Source organism: Lachancea lanzarotensis, scaffold LALA0S07 (assembly GCF_000938715.1).
Source record: "Lachancea lanzarotensis genome assembly LALA0, scaffold LALA0S07, whole genome shotgun sequence".
In the NCBI taxonomy this organism is placed as follows: domain Eukaryota; kingdom Fungi; phylum Ascomycota; class Saccharomycetes; order Saccharomycetales; family Saccharomycetaceae; genus Lachancea; species Lachancea lanzarotensis.
The window spans coordinates 338,726-365,121 of NW_019212885.1; the positions used below are offsets into that span (position 1 = coordinate 338,726).

Here is a 26,396-nt window from a genome sequence, read left to right on the forward strand (position 1 = left end):
ACACAACGTAGTATCACCAGAATGAGCACCAGCCTATATAATGCTGGCACAGGTTTTCAACAGAAGTTGCTTGCTGGATAAGCTTTTCCACTTGCTCTGGGACGTTCAAATCATGAACTCTCCGCATATCGTTGCCTGTGAGTTTATTTGTGATTCTTCTCAAAATCAACATCGCCCGTGCGTTTCTGATCTCAGACTTCTGCCGAATTTCCATCCTGGCAGCTTCTTCCGCCGAAATCGTTCCTTTTCTTAACAATTCGCTGGGATTTGCGAGTGAGAGCTCTGTACCGGTATGTTCCTCAATTGTCTGTGTTGGTAAGTCGAATCCCCAGTTGATCAGAGGATCGTATGCAAATGCTTCCAAAATAGCCATCAGCGACTCCTTGTTATCTCTCAAGACCCTCATTACGTTTTCGCAAGTGATACGGAAACTACCTTCGATACCGCTGACCTCCATAGCATACGTTAGCATACGTGTGAGACGGAAGGGCACTTTCTCTGGATACTTTTCTCTCAAAATTGCCGCCTCAAAGCAGTCCCCAAAATCGATATGTATAACTTTGCCCGTAATACGATCCAACATCAAGTTGCTAGGATGCCGATCCCCTAGACCCAAAATATAACCTACCATTGACATAACAGCCAAAGACCTGGTGTACGTGGTACGTCTCTCAAGCCAAGCTTCTGAAGATCTACTCTTGAGCCACAACACTTTGTGCAAATCTTGACCCCGCGTGTTGTCAAGCGCATACGTGAAAACCTCGATTTTCTGTAGAAGGGTCAGATTATCGTAGTCAGGAGCCATTTGCAACATGATTCGGTGCTCTATGTTTAATGGAATTTTTCTGGCTTCACGATGCTCTCTTATAAGAACGTGAAATGTATCGCTATTGTTGACCCATCCTATTAAACCTGATTTGGGCGACAATGGAATGGTTGGATATCTTTGAATATCCAAATGTCTCTGGAAGCACTTTGAATCGTTTTGCAGCAGTGTATTGACTAAACCAAACAGTTGCATTACCAGATTATCTTGTCTGATATCTTCATGTCCTTTCAAAAGGTATTGATAATCTTTACCATCGCTGCCCCTAACAGACAACCTTCTAGGTTTTTGTTTCGACGATATCACGTAGAGGATTGGCTCGAAGTACGATATATGTACAACGGGCTTCCCTGCTTGATAAGCACCAGGCACAGCGAGTTGTAAGTCGTGAGCAGCCAAAAGTTTGGGGGATACGTGCTGCAGCTCAAGTGTCTGGAGTTGTGGTAGCTGGCGGCTGATTCGGCGGAACACATTGTAGTAAATATCCCAAGCCTGATTCAAATTTGTTATGTCCTTGTTCCGCTTGTAGTTCATGACCCACTCGTAGGCATCATTGAGATCTCTTCCAAATGAGTTTTGGAAAGATATTTCGCGCAAGGTAGAAGGCCCTCTTTTTAGCATTTCATGCAACGGTTCAAGAGTGGCAAACATCTTCTCTGTATTGTGCTCCCCAAAGAACTGCCGACTCGCGTCTTCTAAGCCCTCATACCATAATTCATGCCATAAGACTGCGACGCGAATCAACTCATGACTTACCATCTCCGCTTGGTCAACTAAAACTGAACTATGAACTCTCATTTTTGCGATAATCGAGAGAGCCGCCTTTTGTCTTGAGACAGATTCTGATTTTATAGCAACCGTCAATGGATAAACCAAAGCTTGAGGATGAGCCTTTCCTAGGTCAGAGAGTAGCGATAGCAAAGATCTGCTGACAGTTTGATTTGGTTGATGGATACGTGTTATAAGTTGTGGAACTACGTCGAGCCATTTGTCGATTTTGATCAAATCGAAACCTTCATGCATTGCTTGAGTAGCCTCGGGAATGCCACCAAATTTGAACCACAGGGTAAGGAGCCTCAGGGTGTCTTGCAAAGAGTTCGACTCAGAATGCAAAATAGAGTGGAAAAACCCCTTGATAGCAGGCACGACATGTCTCTGCACCAATTCTGGAGATAAGTTGTTGGAGTCAGCGCCATTACCTTCTAAGCCCATACCCGCTGGGCCATCAGGATTTTGAATAGCGCTGTCATTTAGGTTGCCCTGTTCTCGATTTCTATCATCACTGGAGTTGATAGAAACTACGTCAAAGTTAGCAAGCGCCCAATTGTGCCACGCCTTGTACCACTTATTGTCAAAGTGAGTCGCGAGCAAATAAGAACCTAGAATTGCGTCAGGATTTTCCAAGATCCAATTACTCTGCAAGGAGACTCTCCACTCTCCCTGTTTCAAAAAGCAACGAGCTAGCAACTTCGTGTAATCCTCAACGTGATGAAGCGGTATGGTGCTGCTTTGTGGAATGCTTTGGGCAATCATATTGCTCGGCTCTAATCCTAAGTCATGAGCAACTCTGGAGGTGAAGCTAATAAGATGACGTAGTGCTTCCTTTTGAGACCCAGTTGCCCACATGTACTTCAATTGAGCGTATACCACAGGTGGGGGGGCCCTCGCTGTGTTTGGATGCGCAGGATCCCCACCGTCTTCCAATAGTGAGTTCAGCGCTTTTTGCGCCAATCCCATTCTTCCGGATTTTCTGCAAAGATTTGCGAACTTGATCCAAACCTGCATGTCTTGTTTCGGTTTCACTACAAGAGAACGCACTCTCAAGATCCTTTGCCATACGTCGACGTTTTTCTGACATCCGAGCAATCTTTTATTCCACGTCTTGCGTAAAGTAGCTCTTTTTTCTGACGCTGGAGGAAGTTTCTTGTATTCAATGATCTCTTCCAGTTCTGATATCATCTGGGAGCGGACTATCACACTGTATGCTCGATTGTAACTCTCGTTCACTAAGGCTGAAATTTCAGTGACCAAAAGATCTCTGGCCTCAAATATATGCGTTTCAGCCTTTTCGAAGTCACTTCTATGCGTGCATAAAATAGCATCAAAGAAAGCCTTGTCAGGCGATTGCTTTTTCATAACGTTAATGTATTGATCAATTCTATCCCATTGACCCAAGCCCCAAGCAGCTCCTGCGGCAAGTGGTGCGATAACTCTTCTAATTTCCAAACTTGAGGACCCCCACTTTTCAGCAGCTAACTCAGAAAGTCTATCCCACTCGCCCAGTGCGTGAAGTGATCTCATTTTACCCAATCTTACTTCAATGGAGTCTTCGCCCGCTAGTTCCCTTTGGTTATAAGAGCTAAGAGCGTCTTCCCACCTCTGTAATTTTTCGTACCACGTCTCTTTGAGCTGAAGATCGTGATGTTGCTGAGCGTGTTTTAAAATACCGATGGCGGCATCAGTTTGATGCAATTGGTTGTTGATGCTAATGAGAGACTCAATGGTGGATGCGTTCGGTTCTTGTATAAATGCCAACTCTTTGTAGTGCAGAGATTTGGCGTAGGCATGGCATTTTTGAGCGTACTCGCCCAAAACAGGCACCGGTATTGGAAGAGGCTTATCATCATGTTCCATAAATTCTACTAAGTTCAGCAACGTTTGGTGAATTTCGGGTGGATTGTTGGGCGACGAAAGCGCCACACACAAGGAGCTCACAAGGTCATCTTGATATTGAGTGTACAACTCTGTCCAACAACTGGCAAATGAGGCATTGAACAGCTCCCTTGCCAATGGGTAGTAGATGCCTGCCAGTCCTGAGCACGCTCGAAGGGCATGCGAAGGTGATTCTTTTAGTAATTGAACAGCCAAACGACGTATCCATTCTTGCCAATCTTCTTTGGTTCTCTGCTGACTGCATTCCCAAGAACTTTTCAAGATAAGTTGATTTACAGGAAGCTTTTTTGCGGGCAGCTCAACATCGGTAGCCTCTTTGGTGGCGAGTTCGAAGTCTCGGTCAATTATGATACTTGTAGGAAGCGCTTCGCGATTCAACAGCTTGTTAACAAGTTGATCATATACCGTATGTTGTATCTGATTTCGTAACAAGGTTTTGTTTATGATGGGGATAAAGACAGCAAAATCCACCCCTAGCTGGAGCAACAAAAGACTCAAAGTATTCATTGTGGCCCTTATCAATTCTTGGTTCCCGCTATTCAACACGCGTATAAGCGCTTGGACTATTCTGGAGGACATTTCAGAGAGATTGACAGTCTTCGCCAGTCTCCCTAAAGTTATGATCGCGACTTTATTCAGGGTACCAGCACCGAATTCTGCTATCCTCACAATTGCTGGAATTATCAGATGCGCAAACTCATCGAGGTTTGCGTCAAATACGACAAGCGATTTCATTATTCTGACCGACACCACTTTTTTGTTTGATTTATCTTTCTCCAAAACATCCAAGAATAGAGCTAAAGTTTGAGCGAGGAATGCCTTGAACTCACCTTTGAGAGCCTTAGAAATCGACTCAATCACTGTGATTATTGTGATTTGGAGTTTGACCAGTGGAAAAAACTCTGTGATAACTTCAAATATCTCTCCAACAAACGGTCTGATATGCTGATTGACGATTGAAACAAGAACACCTAATTGTTGGAAATAGAATTCCAAAAGCGAAGGCGGGCATGCCTGCATGACGTTAATGATTCCCGGCACAATCTGTTTTAAAAAGGACACGCACCGTAAGCCTAACGTCTGGAAAATATGCATTACCGCTTGAATCACGGAAGTGTGGTGAGACGACAGGGAGGGGTCATTGAGAATTTTCATCAACGTAGTAATCACTACGGTTGGATAGTATTCATCGTTAGAGGGTGATGTTCCCTGCATCAGCAAACCAACGTCTACCGGCGGAGCGTTTTGGTCGGCTGTAGTGGTAGCATTTGAAGTGCGCTCGACCTCCCTATGTTTGTAAGGATCCAAAGCGCCAAGGATTCCTATGAGACGAACAGTCTCCCTTCTGATATTTGGCGAGCTTTCTGACCTGAGAATGTTAATCAATACACCCAGCAGCTGCGGAAAACTCAATAGAGGTTCTATGACATATCCAGAAGAAGCTGATAGTTGACCGAGCGTCTTTAATGCGGCGAGACGCTTAAATGAGTTTGACTGATCTTGAAATGTATTGATGATAAGTGGCATCAGTTGACCAAGAAACGGAGTCAATGCCTCTCCTCCTACAACTGACAATTCGCCCATCGCCTTAAGAGCTGTTGAAGCTACCGCAGAGGAATTATCTTCACATTTGGGTAAAAGTACGTCCAAAATAGGCTCAATATAAGGTTTTGTTACGTCCTGACTTGAGCTTATTAACGTGCTAATCAGGGAGGCACTTTCTTCTTTTTTGCGCGACATGGTAGAAAAACTGAGCTGACTTAAAAGTTGCAGCAAAGTTTTTCTGAGAGATGGAATAACATAGGCCGGGTTCACAAGGGAGAGTCTCCCAATGATTTTCATCGCTTCTATTTGGATCGCGAAAACTTCGTCATTCAATGCCATGAAGAGTAGACGGACGTTATCTGGCTGAGACAGTTGGGGATCGAAACTTATATCAAGATGCCTCAAAACCTCGAACCTGATCTCCACAACAGGATCTGTAATGGCGACCGTTAGCAGCTTACCCAAAACTTCAGACACAGTATTTAGCGCATGCAGTGACGTTTGTTTACAAATCTGGTCTTTCACAAACAGATCGCATGACGCAAGGGCAGCATATTTTCTCACCTGAGGGCTTTCGTGCTCAATGTACGAGACTGTGATCATCCGGACGAAGTATGCCAGAGAGTATCTGTAGTCTATCTTATGCAGCATTATCAATGCCTGGTTTAGGATATGAACGTCATAGATGTCATCATTAAGTTCACCTGTCTTCCTTAAGATCAATTGATCTCTATAATGCCTGGCTCGCTCACTGTTTAAAGGTTTCAGTGGAATCGGAGATCCTGGTGGTTTGAATTTCTCCCCTGATAAAATGAAACAAAGCATATCAAGGGACTTTTCGTTTATGACAGTCTTTAAAGACGGAATTTTTTCAGTGATTGTCGTCAAAGTCGTTTGCATATGGTCCGACAATGGACAAGCAAGCATAAGATCCAAGAGGTCTTGATTCAAGTATTTAGCCAAGACAGGACCTACCGCACATGCCAGTTTCGCAACACAGTAAAAAATCTCCGCCTCAAATTCTTTCCGCAGTTTAAATTTCATCATCAAAACGTCTCTTACATTGTCCAAAATCGAGTCCAAGTAAGGTGCAATGCTCGATTGAACTTGCTGTGCAATGTCACCTATCGACACGGATATGGCGGCTTTGTCCGTATTATTAGTTGGAGATGCATTTTTTAATAAAGTCAAATAGTGAATCATAGTCTGATCTAGGTATTTTTCGGTGAAAATTTGAGAGTCGGCAGCTGCCAATAAAGGCAAAATTGCATAAATCTCATTCCGAATCACGCTTGATTTGTGGTCTTTGTATCTCATGGTCATCTCATAAATTTCGTCAAACTGCTCATGCAGGTAAGTTCCTCTTAAAGACAAAAGTTGTCGGTAAACGATCAAAGTTGCGTGGATAGCTTCATGGGTATTGAGTTGCAAGCCATAAGAACAGCCTTCAAGCAATCTTTCAAACCATTTTTTCGAAAGTTTCGCGTCCCTACCCTGTATGATTTCCATGCACTTGTAAAGCGTGTTTGCAGCATCTACGCGAATGGCAAGTCTTGTGTCTCGCAGAGCTCTCCATATGTTATCCAAAATGGAATTGATGTATGGATATAGAAGATAAGGAGAGTTCTCTGCGATGGCACTAAGGATGAGAAGTGAAGCATGTTTTCTGAGCTCTTGCTTGAAATTTGAGGAAGAATTTTCTGGAGATGTTGTGAGCCATTCTATGCAAGTTTTGACCTCGAACTCAACGAAATCCGAGGTTAATGTGCCACCAGGAATCGCAAGTTTTCCCAATGTCTTTGCAGCAGCTCGCATAACATCGACATCACTTGACGGAACCAAAACACGGAGGTAATTTGCTAGCCGTGAAGTTTGATTGGGAAGTTCATCCGATTGCGCGTAAAAATCGATCAAAGTGTCGACCGCCAAAATACCACCAAACCTTTCATTCGAGGAAGACCCATGGATGAGCTCGAATATCTTATTGTTTATGTCATTGCTAAACCGTTGAAACTGTTCGGTGGATACCTGACGTGCAAGAGATACCAGACTATTTTTCAGCTCAAACGAAGCCGCAGATCGCTCTTGAGCGCTGGGATTCTTTAGTTTATTGAAGATAATTGCAAATGCCATGAAAGTTGTTTCCGAGTCCTGGTCTGCCCCCACAGATCCGCTTGGAATGCCGGCAGTAAGTCCGGAGAAATCGGCATTGTCGTGTTCGACTGAACCAGTCGCATTAACCGGGGCAGCTCCGCTACCAACGGCTCCAGTTTTGACACCGTCCACCGCTTCAGATCCGTCTTTTCCACCGGACAGAAGCTTCTTGCGCCTGACTATATCATGTTTCATTTTCAGCATGAGAGAATGCGGGCCAGGTTCAGCGTCTCAAATGGTTCTCTCAATGCTCCCAGGTGGGTAAACTAACTTGTTCCTAATTTCTACATCAACCGAATGGATAGATAGATAGATAGATATACTGGTGTAATATGTGTGGTAATTATCTATTGTTGGCTAGTCACTATATACGAACGTCACAATTTAAAGAGTTCGGTACATGGGAATCCTTTTTGAGCTTGAACGTTCTGTAATGGATTGCGGAACCGTCCAAGAGACCTATTCGATCATTTTATACTTTCATATCTTGTCTCCACACATTGATTCTTCGGGAAACTTTAAAAGCAAGCTTCTATCACGTGATACGTGTTAGCGAAATTCACATTCCTGATAGTTCTAACGCGCGTTAGACATACATGAGTACTTTGATAACACTATTGTAGAGTCTAGCACACAATTAAGCTCCTATGTTTTGGCGAACTTCACCAACAATTGCCCTTTGACTGTAAAATTCGACTCTCTACTCTGGTCACGTGACTCACACTATAAATTGAGGTGACAGTAATCGCTACGAAAACATCATCCTAGAGAGGAAATACCGACAACAAGTCTAGATATAATTCCGAGTCTTGCATAGCCCCGTTATCGAGTCCCCCCTACTACTAACATTCTGCTAAATTTGTTCTTCACATATATTAAATCACTTATAGTTTCAAAAGTTCGATAAGAAAACGACGACGGCGTTCAATGTCAAAAAGCAAGTGTCACGTGCCGTGTCAAATTTCAACTCATGAATAATAATTTTTATAATGAAAACTATACCGGTGGTTTTTGATTGTCAACCAACCCCTTTCCAGAAGATCAAGCACGAGAAAGCCTCTTTAGACTGGTCTTAGGCTGCCATTGAGCTAGTTGGACGATTTTTCAAGCACTTTTTGAGAGATGTCGTACTTGAATAATCCGGCCATTGTCATGGACAATGGTACTGGACTGACGAAATTGGGATTTGCTGGTAATGATTCTCCATCGTGGATTTTTCCTACAGCCATAGCCACGGCACAGCGATCAGCGACAAAAAGCAGCGGCAGTGGGGCAAGTGGGAGCTCTGCACAAAGCACATCAAATCCGTATTTCGGAAACTCCACCTCTGCCACTTCTTTCAACAATTTGGCTTCCGCGGCGCTCATGTCAAACAATTTGGCCGGGAAACGTGGTACCGAGGATTTGGACTTTTACATCGGTAACGAAGCACTCTCCGCAGCCCAGGGACCTTCGTATTCCCTTAGCTACCCAATTCGCCACGGTCAAGTCGAAAATTGGGATCATATGGAGAGATTTTGGGAAAACTCGATCTTCAAGTACCTGAGAACTGAACCAGAAGACCACTTTTTCCTATTGACTGAGCCACCTCTCAATCCTCCGGAAAACAGGGAACAGGTAGCCGAAATTTTTTTCGAGGGTTTCAACTGTGCCGGTCTCTATATTGCGGTACAGGCGGTACTCGCGTTGGCCGCCTCTTGGACGTCTTCGAAAGTTGTCGACAGATCACTGACCGGTACTGTTATAGATTCGGGTGATGGTGTCACCCACGTCATCCCAGTGGCTGAAGGTTACGTGGTTGGCTCCGCAATCAAGAACATTCCCATTGCGGGAAGAGACATTACACTTTTCATCCAATCGCTACTAAGAGAACGTGGCGAGGAAGACACCACATTGAAAACGGCCGAGCGTATCAAGCAAGAATACTGTTATGTTTGCTCGGACATCGTCAAAGAATTCAACAAATTTGATAGAGATGCTCAAAAATTCGCCCAATTCATTGTTGAAAATACAGAGAAAACAAAACGCAAGGTAATAGACGTGGGATATGAAAGGTTTTTGGCGCCTGAGATTTTCTTCAATCCGGAAATTGCATCCTCGGATTTCTTAACGCCATTACCTACCGTTGTTGATCACACAATCCAGGCATGTCCCATTGACGTCCGTAAAGGGCTTTACAACAACATTGTACTCTCGGGGGGATCTACGATGTTTAGAGATTTCGGTCGCCGTCTCCAAAGAGATATCAAGGGCATAGTAAACAACAGGATTGCATTGAGTGAGAGTCTAAGCGGTACAAAATCTACAGGTGTCGATGTACAGGTTATTTCGCACAGAAGACAGAGAAATGCAGTTTGGTTCGGTGGCTCTTTGTTGGCACAGACGGCCGAATTTAAGAGCTACTGTCACACAAAGAAAGATTACGATGAAATTGGACCTGAGATTGTGAGAAATTTCAGTCTTTTCAACATGGTGTAGATAAATCATTTACAAAAATTAGTATCATTCCTGTGTACAGAATAGGACCTCTTAAAATAAAAAGGCTAAATGAAGTTTTATCGAAACGCGTGGCGAGTTACATTCTGCTACCTATATATTTACAAATTAGTACTCGTCTTTCCCACTTATGATGACGTTATCAATTTTGAGAATCATTCTGCAAAGCTGAGTGGCTAGTTGAATTTGTTGTTTCTTACCAATCAATGGATCAACAACAAATAGTTCCTTCATGTTGTTCGAGTCGTTGGACAGACAATCCACTCCTGTTGTGGAGACTTTCTCTTTGATTTGGGAACTCTTCAGCAGGGACAAAGTTTCAATTGGATCTAGCCCGGAATTCTCAGCTAATAGCATTGGAATGGTGTCAAGAGCTTGAGAAAAGGCACGGAATGCATACTGGTCAATACCATGCTGTCTATCGGCTTCTTCAGACACCGCCACCGACATGGTAACCTCGGCAGCACCACCTCCGTAAACAACTCTGGAGTCTCTTACCAGATTTCTTACAACACAGAGAGAGTCATGGAGAGCTCTCTTAGCTTCGTCTACGATCATCCTGTTAGAACCTCTGATGAAACAAGTCACCGTTTTCGAGTTTGAGCATTCTTCAATGACCAACATGCGGTCTTTTGTTGTTCCGAACTCGACTTCACGAATCTTACCGCACGTACCCAATTTTTCGGGCGACAGATCCTGGAAACGAGGTACTATACGACCCTTGGTAGCGATTGCAATTTGCTCTAACTCTTGGCCACCGACCCATCTTACGGCAGGCAGGTTATTTTGCAATAGTAAATGGTTGGCCTCATCGTCAAAGCCCCACTGACAGATCGCCACGTCGGCACCAGCATTCTTCACGTAGTTGATCATTTCCGTGAATTTTTCCCGCTCGTAGGACTGCAGTTTTTGATATTCTTCAACAGTTGATATATCGAGTTTGTGTTTAGTTTTTGGTTTGGGAGGCTCGAAGGGACATGTCAAGATGGCAAGTTTTACGCCGTCCTGACCCTCTTTAGGTTTGACCAACTTTGGCATTTGTGGATGAGAAAAATCTTTGTCAAGAACAACACCTTTGATGAGTTTGGAATCTTGTAGAGAACCACCCACACGGCCCTCTAACTTGATAAGATCAAAATCCACGTCTTTCCGGTCCAGATCCATCACGCTAGTAACAGCATCCACGGCCATTTGTGCGAATCTGTCGAGGTCTTTGGATACGATTTTGGACCCCAGCGAGGTCTTGGCAGCCTTGAACAAATAGTCGTGAAAGGAGGATTCGTCGAGCGCCACGTCGTCTGCTTGGGCCTCAAGGTGGACCACAGCCATCCGGGCCGCTTCGTCGAACCCATTGGCGATTTTAATTGGATGAATGCCCTTTTCGATCAGTTCGAGCGCCTGATCGAGCAAAGCGCTTGCCAGCACCACCACACCGGTCGTACCGTCACCGATTTCCTCGTCCTGGGATTTGGAAAGCTGCACCAAGAGCTTGGCGATTTCGTTGTCTAACTCCATCTGTGACAAAATTGTAGCACCATCGTTAGTGATGGTGATTTCACCATCGGGTGATATTAGGATTTTGTCAAGACCTCTTGGACCCAAAGACGTCTTGATGATCGACGCCACGGAGCGGGCCGCCAAGATGTGTGATTTTTTCGCCTCCAGTCCGTGCTGTCTTTCCTTATTACCTTGGTCTCTAACAATAATGAATGGTCTTCCCATTTCATCCTGTGCCACAATGGCATTGGACATGTCGGGCATTTCCATACCTTGTGGATGCATTTGAGCCATTTCTGCCGTTTTGTTCAAATAGCGGAAGTTGTTGTGGCTTAATGTTGGAGCAAAATAGCCAATTGACTTGAATTCGAAACGCTATTGAAGTGTTTTTATAGCTGAGGTTGAGTTGAACTTTTTCACTAGGGCTTACCTGGATCAAATTACATTTTCTAAAATTTTGCCATCCAGAAGTTTTGTAGAAGATGATTATACAATGAAATTAAGAAATTTATGTGAGACGAGTACTTGACACACAAGTACAAGCGTGAGTACTGAATAATCCCATGGATTCAACAGGGTTAAAGCCTATAATAGCGAATTGACGCTGGTTGAGCTGGAGGCAGACAGGAATTGGATAGTCTGGTCTCACTGTGGTTCAGTTTCGGGTGCTTTTGATTTCCAATCAGGTGCGAATTTGAACATTTAGTGTTGGCTGTAGCCTGATGATGACGGACTCTCCGGGGCCAGGGGGCCGAGAGCGATGCAGTTTTTGAGCTTGTCTTTTTTTTTTGGGGAAAAGCACATTTCGTGAGATGGGGTGCTTGACTTTTCTTGAAAAGCGTATTGCGTGAGATGGGGCGCTTGGCTCAATTGTTGGTTCTGAAGCGATAGCCACAGGAGGTGCAGGTATAGAAGACAGTGGCACCTTCGTCCGCAGACCGCAACTGCAAAGTATGGTAGTGCATCTCGTCGTTGCCACACTTGGGACACTTTTCGCGAATGGTAGCGCCTTCTTCGAGCTCGTCCTTCTTGAGCGAGGTTTTCACAACAGAGCGCTTGGACTTCAGCTTCGATGGAAACGCGTCGTCCGCGGTCCGCGTCACGACCCGCAGATCGGAAAACTTGGATTTGTCGTAAGTAGCTCCGCACTGTGCACACTGGATCCTGGAGTCTTGCACAGCGGAAGGGTTGTCGAGAAGGTTACCACAATGTGTGCAAAATATGAGAGACCCTACCACAGACATGTTGGCGACAAGAAGCGGTGCAAAAGGAGAGCGTTTTGAGCTGGAGGAGGACTGGTTTCAACGCGATTGAAGTAGATCTTTAGCGGTGAGTTGAGATGAGATGAGATGAGATGTGCCTAGCGTGTGGTGTAGATGAAAAATTTCAAATTATTCGTCGATGGTGATGTATTTTGTTCTCACATGATCTTTATGAGTACCGCGAGTACCCTCCTCGTCTGCCTCGAGCCAAATGCATCATGCAGTAGCGCATGGTACTCGAGTACACAAACATGCATAAGCTACCGAAAAGAGTAGCCCTTTTTTCATTTCCGTACAACGTGATATCAACGTTTATCCGTTAACATTCACTTTTCCACGGAACATACCAGGATCTGCGTTTTAAGTCCACAAACCCCCACCGTTAGACCCTATCTTCCACAAACCAGACTGTTAGGCCCTATTCACGGCCGATATTGCATTTCCATATTCTTTTCTTCTTCATCATCATCATCTTCTTCTTCTTCTTCTTCTTCTTCCTCTTGTGCTCGTAGCCGCCGATGGCAGAACCACGCCCGTCTTAAGTCCGTCGCTATGACGTGACCCCCCTCTCTAACAGCAACAGCACCCTTAAATAAGACGCCCTCACCATATACTGCAAGCAGCGACGTTTATGCATTACAGCTCTCCGGTCCTTGCGGGCTTTCTACATCATGTCACCATGACACCTGCATTGCATGCATGCTGCACGCTGCGCTGCTTTCGTCGGCCGAAAACTGTGGCTACCGGAAAATCGCTGCATTTCCCGTCCGCACTTCCGTGCACCACCCTAAATGCCCCAACACTCAAAAACGCCAGACCTGCAATGTCGCCTGTGAATTCTGAGCTTGACACAACCGCCTTATCACAATGGCGCGGGTGTTTCATAGTGTTTTGCACCCGGAATGTGGCCTTGTGCGTCTCCCATGGCTCTTTCTGAGTCTAAGCCCACATGCGTCAAAACGCAGACGCATGTGCATGTGCATGAGTATTCAGAAGCGGCCGCGGCCGCAGCAAATTGTGCTATATCGCCCTTGCCGCGATTTTGAGATTGGGGTATATACCCAGTGTTGCACTGTCGCTTTGTCGCTTACCTCTAGAACTATCGAAGTATATAAAAGGCACGGTTGTCGCATCGTTGCGACTAACGAATTCTCGAGTCTGGCCTATTCAAAATCTGGACATGCTTCAAATCTGAGGGTTCTTCCTTTTTTTTTTTTCAGTTTCGATTCAGCCACCGCCCACACAGGTGTGTGCTCTGAGGTATAAAACACTCGAGTTTAGCCAGTTGAGTGAGAGAATAAAGCAAGAGCTTGCTTCTTCTCGTCTGGACAACGGTCAATTTTTACGCGACCACCCGATTCCGGTCAAAGGAAACAATAATACAGTACAAGAAGATTGGGGCAAAGGGGTACGCACTCCATCCAAAACCAGACCAATCTTTTCCTCGTCCAAAACACCGCGTTTTTTGGCTGGCCCAAAAATTATAAAATATCCGCCGGTATCGTTTTATCCCGTCTTTGTCTCCCTGTCTTCCTATCCGGATCCGATCAACAGACAGCTTCGTGTCATTTGATACGTGTTTGATCCCGAAAAAAACTTTTTTTTTTTTTAATTTTTCTTCCGCTTTATCGCTTTCGCTTTTTGTGTCGTTGCACTCCCGCTTTTTTTGGTTGCACGTGCCTCCGGTGGATCACCAGCAAACCCTAAATATCTGGAACCATCAATCGTCTCCTTCAAGTCTTCCACCACTACAATCACACACCAAGCGATTCTTAGGCCCGCAGGTCCCGTCTTTGAAGAATTGTCGTGAAATCGTGGTTTAGAGGTACCAAAAAAAACGAAAAGAAATCATCACGACCACGGAAATAATCGCAAATGCGCTCTCGTCTACAGCAACACAGCAGACGACTGATAGCACTACTGCTGGCCGTAGTTATAGCAGAGCTTCTGTATGTGGGTGCGTCGGTGTACGCAGTGCAAGGCGATGGCGACTCCATCCCGTCGAAGCTGACGTCGCTGTTCGGCGGTAATCCGCTGGATGTGCTCTCAGGATACGCAGACCCCAACCGAAAGCTCCCGGGCCTGATTTCAGGGTCCCGTCAAAGGCTGTCTGATCGGCTACTCGCATACGCGCTTCCGAACACGCAAGGTTTGACTGTCAAGCCCAGCGTTGACGAACTCGTCAACTACTATTGGTTCTGGAAATTCGATACTGCGATCCGCTATGTGATCCCTTGCACTTTGTCCCAGACCTTCCTAGGCCGCCTTCAAAAGCCCATCAAATCCCTTCAAGAATTGTTCCCCGCGTCCCAAGTTGACAGCAATAATGGGGACACCACCAACATTAATGACGAGTTCCCATTGCGGACGTATAATTACGATCCGCGGGCCCCCACATCTGTCTATTATGACGAAATTTTGCACCAGATCCGTGAAAGCGGTTCTTTAGAGTTCCAAATCGACTCAGCCACGGGACTTCAGTTCCCATCATTTAAAAATTTAACCCTTCCTTTCAGCTGGTATGACTGGACCGATTCGCAGGTTCTTAATGGATTTATCGATCTGCCGCTGTCTGAAAAACCACGATGTAGCGATGTCGTGCGTAAGTTTTACGATCCCGAAAAACTTCTGGAATATGAACGCAAATTCGGGGTCAAGCTATTTGAGCAGGATCGCGCTAAAGGTTTAGGGGCGTCAAAATTTAGTAGCATATCTGGACTTGCCGAAAAAGACCCCGAATTCAAGCTTGATGACTATTGTAGTAATGAGCTCTCCAATGTATTACTCCCGGGTTTCAAATCTTCCGCTCCTCTCAAATTTTCTAGACCCGAGCTCTATGGACTACAAGCTCGCACAAATCTTTTAACTTCAATGGATTCTCCAAACTCTTTGACATTTCTGAATAGGAACGGCTCTTCGATACAAATTGAGGTGAGTAACGCGGAAGCACTCGACTTGCAAGGCAGGCCTCAGAATATTTTGTTCAATGGATTGTTGCAAAACTACATGGAACGTAACTTGCCATCGTTTCCGTCAATTCCAAAAGGAGATTATTCGTTTGACAATATAATGAAATTCAAGGAACTTAAAACGCAGATTTTCAACTCATTGCACAGGAGCCACGATTTAAGCGAGAGTCCATCAACAACTTTCACATCGGATCCTCCCGTAGAAACCGAAAGTCCGATTACAAATGTGGAGATGCCATATTTCATTGACCTCACCGAAGAAGATTTCGAATTCAATGCAAAGGAAAAATTGCAGGAACTTCAGGCTTTGAGTAAGAGGACACGGCACCAGCAAATGTACATGGAATCTCTTCAAGAATCTTTAAACACCCTCACTATGGATCATAAAAAGTATTTCACGGAAGCCTCACTTGTCACCGACTACACACACATGGGCCATCATTTCGATTCTAGGTTTTTCAGAGGGATGGTTGAGCACGATGATATGAGATCTAGGCTTGACGCAATCGTTCGGGCATGGCTGAATTTTGTGCATTCTAATGGTCTCAGTTCGTGGCTTTCTCATGGGACCCTCTATGCCTGGATGTACAATGGAATGGCATTTCCTTGGGATGGTGATCATGACATGCAAATGCCTATTGTACATCTCAACTTGTTAGCAGAGAGATTTAACCAAAGCTTGATAATAGAAGATCCAGAGGTTGGCAATGGTCGGTTTTTCTTAGACGTGGGAAACTCAATTACGAGCCGTGTTCACGGGAACGGGAACAACAATATTGATGCTAGATTTATTGACGTGGACTCTGGTCTTTACGTGGACATCACTGGATTATCGGTGTCATCAGACGGAGCGCACAATAGATACAAACCGTTCGCTGAGGAAGCTTCGAAAACTAATAATAGTAAAGTTTTTTTCAAAGATCCTAATATTGTTGAAGGCGTGTCAAACCTCTCGGCATTCGACGTTTTAGAGAAAGAGCAGAAGGAAGGTAATGTAACGGCTGGGCGCTTGAATCACATCAATTGGTACTCGCATGTCGTGAAAGGTGTCCAAAATGGACATGAGAAAGAATCACCCGAGGAGCGCTACAACATGAACAAGGCGGCCAAAGTTTACAATTGCAGGAACAATCACTTTAGCCACCTTTCCGAACTGTCACCCTTAAGGCTCACTTTTTTCCACGGTGCGAAAGCGTATGTGCCACATCGAGTGGTTGAATTATTGAAACACGAATACGGTGTTCCAGCTAACTACACTTTCTTGCAGTATGGAGGCAGCGCGTTTGTACCAGAATTCCGTCAATGGATTGATCGCTCCACGTTGCTGACGATGGCGCAAACGCCTAGCTCGCCTGTTCGTGTTCCGGAGCAATCCCTACAAGCGCTCGATTTCCGAAACACAGTCGCACTATTTCAAAACGCTGCTGTTGTCAGCGATGAAAATGTCGAAAGATTTTTCGACTTCTTGTGGAACAGTTTCCAAATGACTACATTCCGTCAAAAAGAATTGGAATTGATATATGACGAGGATCGGTCACCTGCGGAAAAACGTTCTTCTCTAGAAAGTTTCGTTCGCGACCGCACCTTTACTGGTGGGTACAAAGATCCTTTCCAATATCGCTTGGAAACAGTTGTGTGGTACAATTTATTGGATAGAAGTTCCGCTTCCTATGTTCGACTCGACAAGCTTCTCAAAAAGCAGAGCTTGCTAAATGCCGACCGCCTTCTTGAATTGAATATTTTATACAATCAAGGAAATTTCCCCTGGACGAGCGAAGCCGGCTATCAACATCCGCCTAGCTCAATTGACTACAATCATCGGGGCAGCAAATTCTTCGTAATGGGAGAGCACAGTCATAATGAGGTATTCAGCTCTGATCCAGATGTTCCCTCGCCCCAACCCCCTAACGAGGGTTAGTGCAGGAAGCAGGCTGTGTGACTCCTGGTGCTGCGCACGTCATGCACAAAAGAAGCAGACAAGTAATCGACATGTTCACTGTCCTTTTCGAAGCACATCACTGTCAATCAAACCATCGCTTGAAAGTTACAATACGTGCACTTAATCATTTTGCATCTTTGGCTCTCTACCACCGCGCGAGTCTTCTTTCATCAATGCATAGGTCAGGCAATGGCCGGCTGATACAGATCAACACACTAAAATTTGCATGCTTTTTCAGCTCATTAAGATAATTCCACCCGTATTCAAGACATTATATGTTAATGTTGTATAATGATAGTTACGAACATCAGTAATGGCACGATAATCAAGGAAGTGCACAAAATTCTACAATTGTTTAGTCGATTTACCGAAGCTTCGCCAATCGAGCCTTCTTCACAACATCGGTTTTATCTCACTATTTTAGTTCTTAAACATATTGTACTCATCTCCAGTTATAAATCTACTTCCAACTTCGACGCAGGTGAAGGTAACTCAAACTGCGCATACTAGAACAGTGAGATGACCCAGCAACTTGGAAGGCTAACGGTTAGACTTAGAATAGCTGTTATTCAACTGAATCCTCAAATCGGTCAAGTCAGTGGGACGACAGCCAGAGTAAATGCCCTTTTATCTAGGATAGAAAAGTACAAGCCTGATATCGTAGTGTTCCCAGAATTCGCACTTTCAGGCTACAATTTTCATTGTCGTCAACAAATCGGGCCATACTTGAGTACGGTAGGTCAGGGTCCTGAGTGGGACTTGTGTCACCAAATCTCACGTCAACTTTCGTGCGTCACAGTGATGGGCTATCCAGAGAAAAGTGATGATGGGTCCACGGGACAAAAAGTCTACAATTCTGTGATGGTGGTCAACTCGAAGGGAGAGCTGGCTTTCAACTATCGCAAATCGTTCCTGTATCAAACCGATGACGAATGGGGGTGTAGCGAGAATCCAGCAGGTTTTCAGACGTTTAGACTTCCTTTCGCGCAAAAAGCACGAGACTCAAGCGGAGGCTTGCATGATGTTAGTATAAAAAGTGCAGTTGGTATCTGCATGGATCTAAGTCCGTACAAATTTGAAGCACCCTTTCAAGATTTCGAATTTTCGAGCTTCCATCTCGAAAATGCCACTGAGCTCATCTTGTTTCCTATGGCTTGGCTCAACTCCATATCTGTCACTGCCAACACAGAAAATCCTAAGCGACGGGAAAAACAGATCGCAGAATCTTTGGAAGCCATTCGCTTTCCGATGAGTGGCTCACAAGGCGAGTTTCAATGGGACGTGAGCTTGCTCGATGGCACTCGTGTGGAGGAAAAACCGGGCCATAATTTCTTGGGGCCCAGTCATGAAAACTCAGATGATACAGCAACAGATACGTTTGCTAACCCAGGGCAACCTGATATGTCTAATTTGAACTATTGGATTTTACGTTTCATGCCCTTTCTCGCCTATGGAGGACGGGGGAGCTGGTTCATGGAAGGGCTTCTCGATCCCATCTTGAGCAAGCTTCGTGGTCTACGTTTCTCATACATGGGGGGAAGCTCGGAAAAGCCATGGCTGTTTGAAAATAGGAATGCCGTGGCAGTTTTGTGTAACCGTTGTGGAGTTGAGGATGGTTCTACTGTCTTTGCAGGCACTTCAAGCATTTTGAAATTCAACGGCCAGCACGGTGACACTGAAAATAATTTGGACACTTCCAACAGTAGTGTCGAGCTTGTTGGGAATCTTTCTAAAGGCTACGAAGGTGTGCTGATAAGAGACGTTGAGTTCGAGATTGATCGGTAATTTTGAGACATGCATAAACTATTCTACTGCTCAGAGCACAAGTGCATTGCTTGACTTGCATCCTATGCGTAAAACAATTACTAGATGATTGGAGATTGCCGCGAGGCAAACGCCATGAAATTGCTAGAAAGTTGGATCCCTAATGAAAACGTTGGAAGGATTTATAGCAAGAGGCCTCAAGTTGAAGTCATAGTTCTCACGTGCTTGTTCTCTTTCTTCAACTCCGACCAAAAAAGGAAGAGCTCCTCCGTCCAGCAGTGAGTTCCATGCTATTGTGTCATCGGCGACCTCGAGATTGAGCTCCATGAGAATCTCATCATTCAGTTCAGGATCACTAGACAATTCATGCCACATCCTTTTGCGAAGATCATTTATACGCGGATCCTCCATGATCGGTTTCAATCGCGGCCCTATGTTGGCGTCAAGTTTTTGTAGCAAGAATTGTTTCTCCTCAATCGAATAGATTTCTGAAAATTGCAGCTCAATCTCTTTTCTCCTGTAAGTGCTAATTTCTTTACTATTATGCACATACGAGAGGAAGTCGATGGAGTTAGACCGCGCACAGTTTTTCAGAAGAATATCAACATCAATCGAGAGTAAATTGTTGGCAGGCGATTTGACCCTTTCCAAGTTTTCACTACGTCCCGCGACATTCATTAGCTTTCTTAGCAAGGGCCCTTGGATCCACGATCTTAGACCTTCAATGAATGTTCGAGATTGGAAAGTAACTGCATTAAACTTCATTGGCGCCCTGTATTCCCTTTTTAGAAGTGTAATGTATTTGTTCGGAACCAGTGCAGAAACACCATGAAACTTGGTAGCGACCAGCTTTGAAACCATATCATACTGGACAAAATGATGATTGCGACAGTTGTACAATCCTAGTTCATGATTTATACTGTAGCGCTGTTCCGCGGAGTAGAATTTCGTTGGTGACTGGTTACTAGGAAAGTCCTTGTTGAATTTCTCCACTAGGCCCTGAACGTCACGTCTTTCTTGATCAGAATACGTCGTGTCATTTTGTAACTTGTTGTAAAGAATCTGAAGAGGGGTATCCGTTACGTTGGCTATCAGATTGGGATCACGGTGCTTAACCTCGGTCCCAACGCTATCTTTGTTCTGCTGGAAATAAACTGCATCGTGAGTGGACAGCATGGCGGAAGAGACACTCAAAGCTGTTATATCGATGTAGAGACCGGAGTCAACGTCAATGAACCTGGCATCTATGTTGTTATTGCCATTTCCTTGCGTACGGTGAGTTATTGAACTCCCTACGTCCAAAAGAAATCGACCGTTTCCTTCTCTTGGATCTTCGACTACTAACGATTGATTAAAATTCAGAGCAAGGATGTGCAGATGACCAATTGGCATTTGCACGTCGAAATCGTTATCCCACGGAAAATTGAGTCCATTGTAAAGGTATCCAAAAAGTGAACCATGCGCTAGCCAACAACTGAGATGATTCGCTTTCAGAAATTTTTGAAAAGTGATTACCATTGAATTTAGACGTAGAAGCGTTTCCTTTGGGTCCCGAAAGATAGCTCCGTTGAAAAACCGCGCGTCGTGATGTCTTCCTAGCTGCTGGAAATCCTTGAGTCCTCCCGGTTCGTGAAAGTATTTGGGCGCGAAAGCGAAATGAGTTTGGGTTGAAAAGAGTAAACTGTTCAAATAAGATGATTCGTGGGCGGAAAGAGATTCTGTGCGCGCTGACAACTCCTCGATCTTAGCTAGAGCATCAAATTCGAAATCATTCTCTTGAAGATGTGTAAATAAGCCGTTGAATGCTTTGTCCTTCTCTTCTTGTAAACCTAGTATCTTGAGATTGAGAGATTTTGAAGCGTCACTCTTGCAGAATCTGTCAAATTCGGAAACGTAATCAAACTCGAAACGCTTCGAAGAATCTTTCGAAGCGCGCTTCAAATACTTCTGAATCATGCCAGATTGCACCATATTTTGGCGATCATCTTGCTTGATTGGAATCTGCCAGGCACCACTGTCACGGTTTAAAATAGTTAGTGACAAAGGTATACTCAAGGTATTGAGAAGGTGATTTCTAGCTTGCAATCGGTAAACTTCGGGTCTCACTTGGTCTTGAAGCGATTGGACGACGAATCCTACCGAAAAAGCATGTGAAAGTCCTGATCGTTTCGACTCTGCGAACGAATGGCTGTCAATCACGCAGGAACTATTTGCTCTTTGAATCATTTCGGTGATCTCGCTTTCGCTAAACTTGGGATCACCTTCCGTATTGTAGTAACCCCTGTCGATACCGAATAATTCTTCGCCCGTTTCATGTTCAATCTGCATAAGGAGGGAAGCGTTGAAATGAACGCCAAAGAAAAAGTTGCAGTCTTGCAAAGATTCTCTAGCTGGAATAAGCTTGTTGTAATCGTGGAAGTCAGCCCAGTCATACCATGAAAATGGAAGGGGAGTTGCGGAACTGGCTTCCTCCACTAAATGGTCGGCCAGCACGCTCCATACCAAACGGGGGTCGGAATCATAGAATTGTAGTTGATCTACGGATTTGACCTTTTGGCCTTTCCGTGGACCGAATGGAATGGTGAGCAGATCTTTTTGAAGCTCATAACTGGTTGGATACTCAAATGCAGTGTCAAAATGAAATTTCTTGTACAGCTGCCGCAGGTCGTGTGCTGCATCGATGCTTGGAGGTGAAGGTTCTGAATCGGTACGTAGCCCATCGAGCGGTAATTTAGCCAAATCGTAAACGTTCTTGTCCAACGTCTGCATGAAAAGGATGCCCAAGGAAATGCAAACAAGTATAGTCAAGGTGCTGAGAAAGCGTCGTTTGTGTAAAGCGACCGAAATAAAAGGCGCATGCCGCTGTAACCAGTGCAGCATTTTCCCACGGAAAACTCGTGGAATCATTGTGCCGGAAGTGTCCATTCTCCAGAAAACACAGGAAAAAAAGAAGTTGGCTAAAAGAGCAGCGAATATTAGCTTTTGCGGAAAATACCGGTGAGCACTCCAAAAGGTGTTTTTTCGATGCAACGGATCTGTGAATCTCGACTCGACTTTTGAAAGTTGACGTGTTTCAGAAAGGAGGTGTGAGAAGGAGCTTGGAAACCTCTACCTTTTCCACTTGTCAAAGTCCGTTCCGGAACCGCTTTCCTCGCTTCAAACTGAAAACTTCGCTACTTATAGCACCTTCTCAACACGCCATACGTCTTGGAGGCAAAGATGAAACAATGGGTAGTGCAGTGTGTTTAGACTTGGCTCTTTTATGTCAGTTCTTATGGGTTACATGGTTGAGGCTGATATTTCCAGATAACAGACATGCAAGATTTTCGCCAAGAAAAATACACCTCCAAAAACCATGGCAACGGATTGTAACGTGACTTTATTTGAAAAGTTGACGCAAACAAGAAAAAGACGCCTCTTGCGAGGTTCGAATGGCCGCGGGATAATTGAAGGAGGAAACATCCATCCAGACCGCTAGATGCTCGAATCCCAGTAGGTAATTAGATCTTTAAAAGTTATCACGAGAACGGATGTGAGAAGTGCAGACTCGTGTTAATCGAAATGACCCAAACGGTGAAACGAATCTTTCATTAAAATCAAAGTAAGCAGAAGGAAAGAAGAATAACGGACACAGTTTTCAACTGATGAGGAATATCCTCCTATCTCAATGTCCCCAATCTGTATCGCTGCGATGGGTTCATCCTAGGACGGAAAGACAGCTAGGTCATGTGACTCGGCGATAATAGTGTCAGCGGCCTGCAGCTCTGGTCAGGTAGTAAGTGGTGGGACCAACCGACAAGCACGAAGCAAGCAACCTATTTCAGCGAGCGTTATGAGGCATTCAGTAGCGCTTTAACCGTGAGGATACGTGGGAAAATCGGGGCCTTTGATTCCACTGCTTTGTTGAGATTTTTAAGAAAAAAGACATGTCAGCGAAAATGGGTAGTTCACATGCCTCCAAGCAGATTGAAAATATCCTACTGACAGTTCCATAGCCCATGTAATTGGACAACAAAAAACACCAAAGTTCTGCTTGCTCTAATCCAAAAGCTCTCTCACGTACAACAATAATTTTCCACAGCTACGACAATCAACTCCCAAAGTAAAATAACTGCTGTCATCACCAAACGAAATGTCGTTTACGATCTCAACACCTTGTAGATCTCTCGCAATTCCTCAACCGGCCCGAGCGCTTATAAGTTTCACCTGCAGTCCCGCCGGCTCAGTAGTACATAAAACTTAATATTATACACAATTACACGATACAACCGGATCATAATACAAAAGTGGTGTAATTCGGGAAGGGTATTTAGTCACCGCATCATCCATTGATAAACGTCCCCTCTTGGCCGCTGAAGCGATGCAGGGGCGACCAAGAGCACCAGGACAGGGCTTAAAAAAAAACAAAATTGGCAAAAGTATCGGGCACATTTCCAAGACTTAATTGTTTCTGCCGGCCTCCGCTTCAAGCTTAACGACTTCCTGATCAACAGAGATACCTGAGCTACGAAGTTGACGCTTCAAGATGTCGACTTGTTTGAAAGCGTTTCCTAGCTCTAGTTGTAAGCTTTCGTTGGCCTTTGTCAAAGTGCTAACTTGCTGCTCACTGAGTAGTTTCTGCAATGTCCATTTCTCGATGTTTGCATTTTCTGTGTCGCGCAACTTTTGGATGTATTCTGCAGCCCGCAGCAAAATCGAAGCCTTACTGGATTCCTTTACTGGCAGTAAGTCACTGAGCTTGTTGATGGCGGTGTTGATGTTTTCACGACGACGACGTTCAACTTCCTTGTGTGAGTCCTTACGCTGTTGACGCCATTCTTCAGACCCGGTTACGGGCACTGGCTTACGTCCACGACGTGCTGCTGCGGCAGCAGCAGCGGCGGCGCTGCCGCCATGTTTGAGGTCTTCGTCGTCCTCGTCTTCTTCCTCGTCGTCCTCTTCGTTGATGCTTCCGCCATGTTGGTGATGGTGTTGGGCCAGCTGATGGTGATGGTGCTGCAATTCGTTGCTGGCTTCATCCTGGGCGTTCATGAGGCCACCGTAAACGGCAGCGGCCGCTGCAGCGGCCGCGGCTGTGTTTTCGTGGTCCTCGACATCGTCGTTTGCATGGCGATGCTGCTGCTGTTGTTGTTGTTGTTGCTGCTGATGCTGTTGCTGCTGATGCTGTTGCTGGAGTTGCTGCTGCTGTTGCTGCTGATGCTGCTGCAACTGACGTTGTTGACGCTGTTGCTGGTGCAAACGGGCGTCTTCGTCGTCCTCGTGTTTCTCCTTCAACAATTCCGCGTCGATGTTACTCTGGTCCGCTGCCACTGCTGCTGCTTCCTCCGCTCTTTGTCTCTTGGCCAACTCTTCATTGCTAACCTCCACGTCACTGGGCAAAAGTCTCTTAGCCATCGCTGCTGGTATGAATATGTCGTGTATATGTGTGTGCTTCACGTGTTGAGATGATCGCTCGTGCTATTTGGCTCTCACTTGTTGTGATAAAAGCGTGAATTGGTGTGTTTGTCTTGGGTATAAACAAATCCTGTAGGTCATGGAAGAAACATGATAAAAATGTGATAATCATGAGGTTAGGAAAGAAAATGGAAAAATTCTTCCTTCTTATATCACGTTTTCAAACACGGGTGGGGTTTGTGCGTGAGAAAAAAAAAAGGGGTGGGTGACGTTCAGGTCGTGATGTACGGTTAGGATTTGAGACGCGAAAAACGTGGTAAGCGCGACGGGAGGGTAACTTTGGGGTGGCTGGGTGTTGGTGTACGGGTGTGGGTGGCTGGGTGACTGGGTGGCTAAAAGCATAGTTGAACAATTGAGAGCGCCAGCGATCAATTGTGAATAGTAGTAATGGCCAGGAGCATTCCTACACAATTGAGAGCGTCAGCGATCAATTGTGATGGCTATTAGTCTAGTTGAACAATTGGATGCATCAACAATCAATTGTGAATAGTAGTAATGGCCAGGAACATTCCTACACAATTGAGAGCATCGGCGATCAATTGTGACTAGTAGTGGTGGCTATTAGTCTAGCTGAACAGTTGAGAGCGTCAGCAGTGGTGGCTATTAGTCTAGTTGAACAATTTAGAGCATCAGCGATCAATTGTGAATAGTAGTAATGGCCAGGAACATTCCTACACAATTGAGAGCATCAGCGATCAATTGTGAATTGTAGTGGTGGCCAGGAGCATTTCTACACAATTGATCGCTGACGCTCTCAATTGTGATGGCTATTAGTCTAGTTGAACAATTGGATGCATCAGCGATCAATTGTGATGGCTATTAGTCTAGTTGAACAATTGGATGCATCAGCAATCAATTGTGAATTGTAGTAATGGCCAGGAGCATTCCTACACAATTGATCGCCGATGCTCTCAATTGTGATGGCCATTTATCTACTTGAACATTCAGTCGAAAGCATACATCAACAATTGATCCTCGAAGCTCTCCATTGTGATTAGTAGTGATGGTCATCCATCTACTTGAACAACTAATCACTAAAGCTCTCAATTGTGAAAAGAGCGCGTAGCAATCAATTTGGCTCAAAAATGCAAAGCGTCAGCCTTCAAATTAAACAGTAGAGATTTCAAAACCACATTCCAACAATTAACCACGTCAGTAACCAGTTGTGAATAGCACTGGACATTGTAATAACATCACCTTGACAATTAAAAGCGACAGTGATCAGCTGTAAATATCTCGGGCACTGTAATACCAAAAATCAACAACTGAGATTGTCAGCGTTTATTCATCATCAAAATGGCTATTAATTCAGAGCATTGCTAAGAACATCGCACAATAACTCTCAATTGCCAATGAATGTGATGGCCATTGAATCAGGATGCTCTCTTCAGTATTCAAACTTGCATTCAAACTCAAGAGTAAGAGATCTTATGCTACTAGCTGACGTTGTCTTCGAGTCCACTTATCACTCTTTACGCTCCCGCTTGTGGAACAATTACTATCTACGCTAACCTTGGCAATCAGTCATTACTGTACAATAGAGAGCGTCAGCAATCACTTTTAAATACCAGTGATGGCCTTTGTTGGTATTGGTAAACTATATGGTATAGTGCCAATTGCGCAATTTGAACATGACATATTGGTCTAAAATGACATACTAAGTTCTAAGGTGAAATGAACCAACCGTAAAGATATGTAGCAACAATACGTCGACGCTATGCAGAATGCAAGCAATCCAGGACTTCTATTAAGTAATCCTTACTAATGACTGACCTCCAGAACGTTACTGTTCTTACTCGTGTTGAGACTTTGTCTCT

At 44.7% G+C, this 26,396-nt stretch overlaps 8 protein-coding genes across 8 annotated transcripts; 3 read left to right on the forward strand and 5 right to left on the reverse strand.

Annotated features, from left to right (window-relative positions):
* Positions 1 to 13: 13 nt before the first annotated feature.
* TOR1 (LALA0S07e03752g1_1) lies at positions 14 to 7,402 on the reverse strand (the record flags this gene model as incomplete). The annotated part of the gene is made up of 1 exon (XM_022771478.1): positions 14 to 7,402. The coding sequence occupies one exon, from the start codon at positions 7,400 to 7,402 to the stop codon at positions 14 to 16; it is 7,389 nt and encodes a 2,462-aa protein (XP_022629381.1).
* A 918-nt stretch (positions 7,403 to 8,320) lies between these two features.
* On the forward strand, positions 8,321 to 9,676 carry ARP3 (LALA0S07e03774g1_1; the record flags this gene model as incomplete). The annotated part of the gene is made up of 1 exon (XM_022771479.1): positions 8,321 to 9,676. The coding sequence occupies one exon, from the start codon at positions 8,321 to 8,323 to the stop codon at positions 9,674 to 9,676; it is 1,356 nt and encodes a 451-aa protein (XP_022629382.1).
* Positions 9,677 to 9,802: 126 nt separating this feature from the next.
* On the reverse strand, positions 9,803 to 11,485 carry CCT5 (LALA0S07e03796g1_1; the record flags this gene model as incomplete). The annotated part of the gene is made up of 1 exon (XM_022771480.1): positions 9,803 to 11,485. One exon carries the CDS (start codon positions 11,483 to 11,485, stop codon positions 9,803 to 9,805), a length of 1,683 nt encoding a protein of 560 aa, XP_022629383.1.
* A 572-nt stretch (positions 11,486 to 12,057) lies between these two features.
* On the reverse strand, positions 12,058 to 12,435 carry RPA12 (LALA0S07e03818g1_1; the record flags this gene model as incomplete). The annotated part of the gene is made up of 1 exon (XM_022771481.1): positions 12,058 to 12,435. The coding sequence occupies one exon, from the start codon at positions 12,433 to 12,435 to the stop codon at positions 12,058 to 12,060; it is 378 nt and encodes a 125-aa protein (XP_022629384.1).
* Positions 12,436 to 14,328: 1,893 nt separating this feature from the next.
* Positions 14,329 to 17,340, forward strand: LALA0_S07e03840g (LALA0S07e03840g1_1; the record flags this gene model as incomplete). The annotated part of the gene is made up of 1 exon (XM_022771482.1): positions 14,329 to 17,340. One exon carries the CDS (start codon positions 14,329 to 14,331, stop codon positions 17,338 to 17,340), a length of 3,012 nt encoding a protein of 1,003 aa, XP_022629385.1.
* A 540-nt stretch (positions 17,341 to 17,880) lies between these two features.
* Positions 17,881 to 19,146, forward strand: NTA1 (LALA0S07e03862g1_1; the record flags this gene model as incomplete). Its single annotated transcript, XM_022771483.1, has 1 exon — positions 17,881 to 19,146. The coding sequence occupies one exon, from the start codon at positions 17,881 to 17,883 to the stop codon at positions 19,144 to 19,146; it is 1,266 nt and encodes a 421-aa protein (XP_022629386.1).
* A 123-nt stretch (positions 19,147 to 19,269) lies between these two features.
* On the reverse strand, positions 19,270 to 22,050 carry MNN14 (LALA0S07e03884g1_1; the record flags this gene model as incomplete). The annotated part of the gene is made up of 1 exon (XM_022771484.1): positions 19,270 to 22,050. One exon carries the CDS (start codon positions 22,048 to 22,050, stop codon positions 19,270 to 19,272), a length of 2,781 nt encoding a protein of 926 aa, XP_022629387.1.
* Positions 22,051 to 23,565: 1,515 nt separating this feature from the next.
* On the reverse strand, positions 23,566 to 24,519 carry CBF1 (LALA0S07e03906g1_1; the record flags this gene model as incomplete). Its single annotated transcript, XM_022771485.1, has 1 exon — positions 23,566 to 24,519. One exon carries the CDS (start codon positions 24,517 to 24,519, stop codon positions 23,566 to 23,568), a length of 954 nt encoding a protein of 317 aa, XP_022629388.1.
* Positions 24,520 to 26,396: the final 1,877 nt, after the last annotated feature.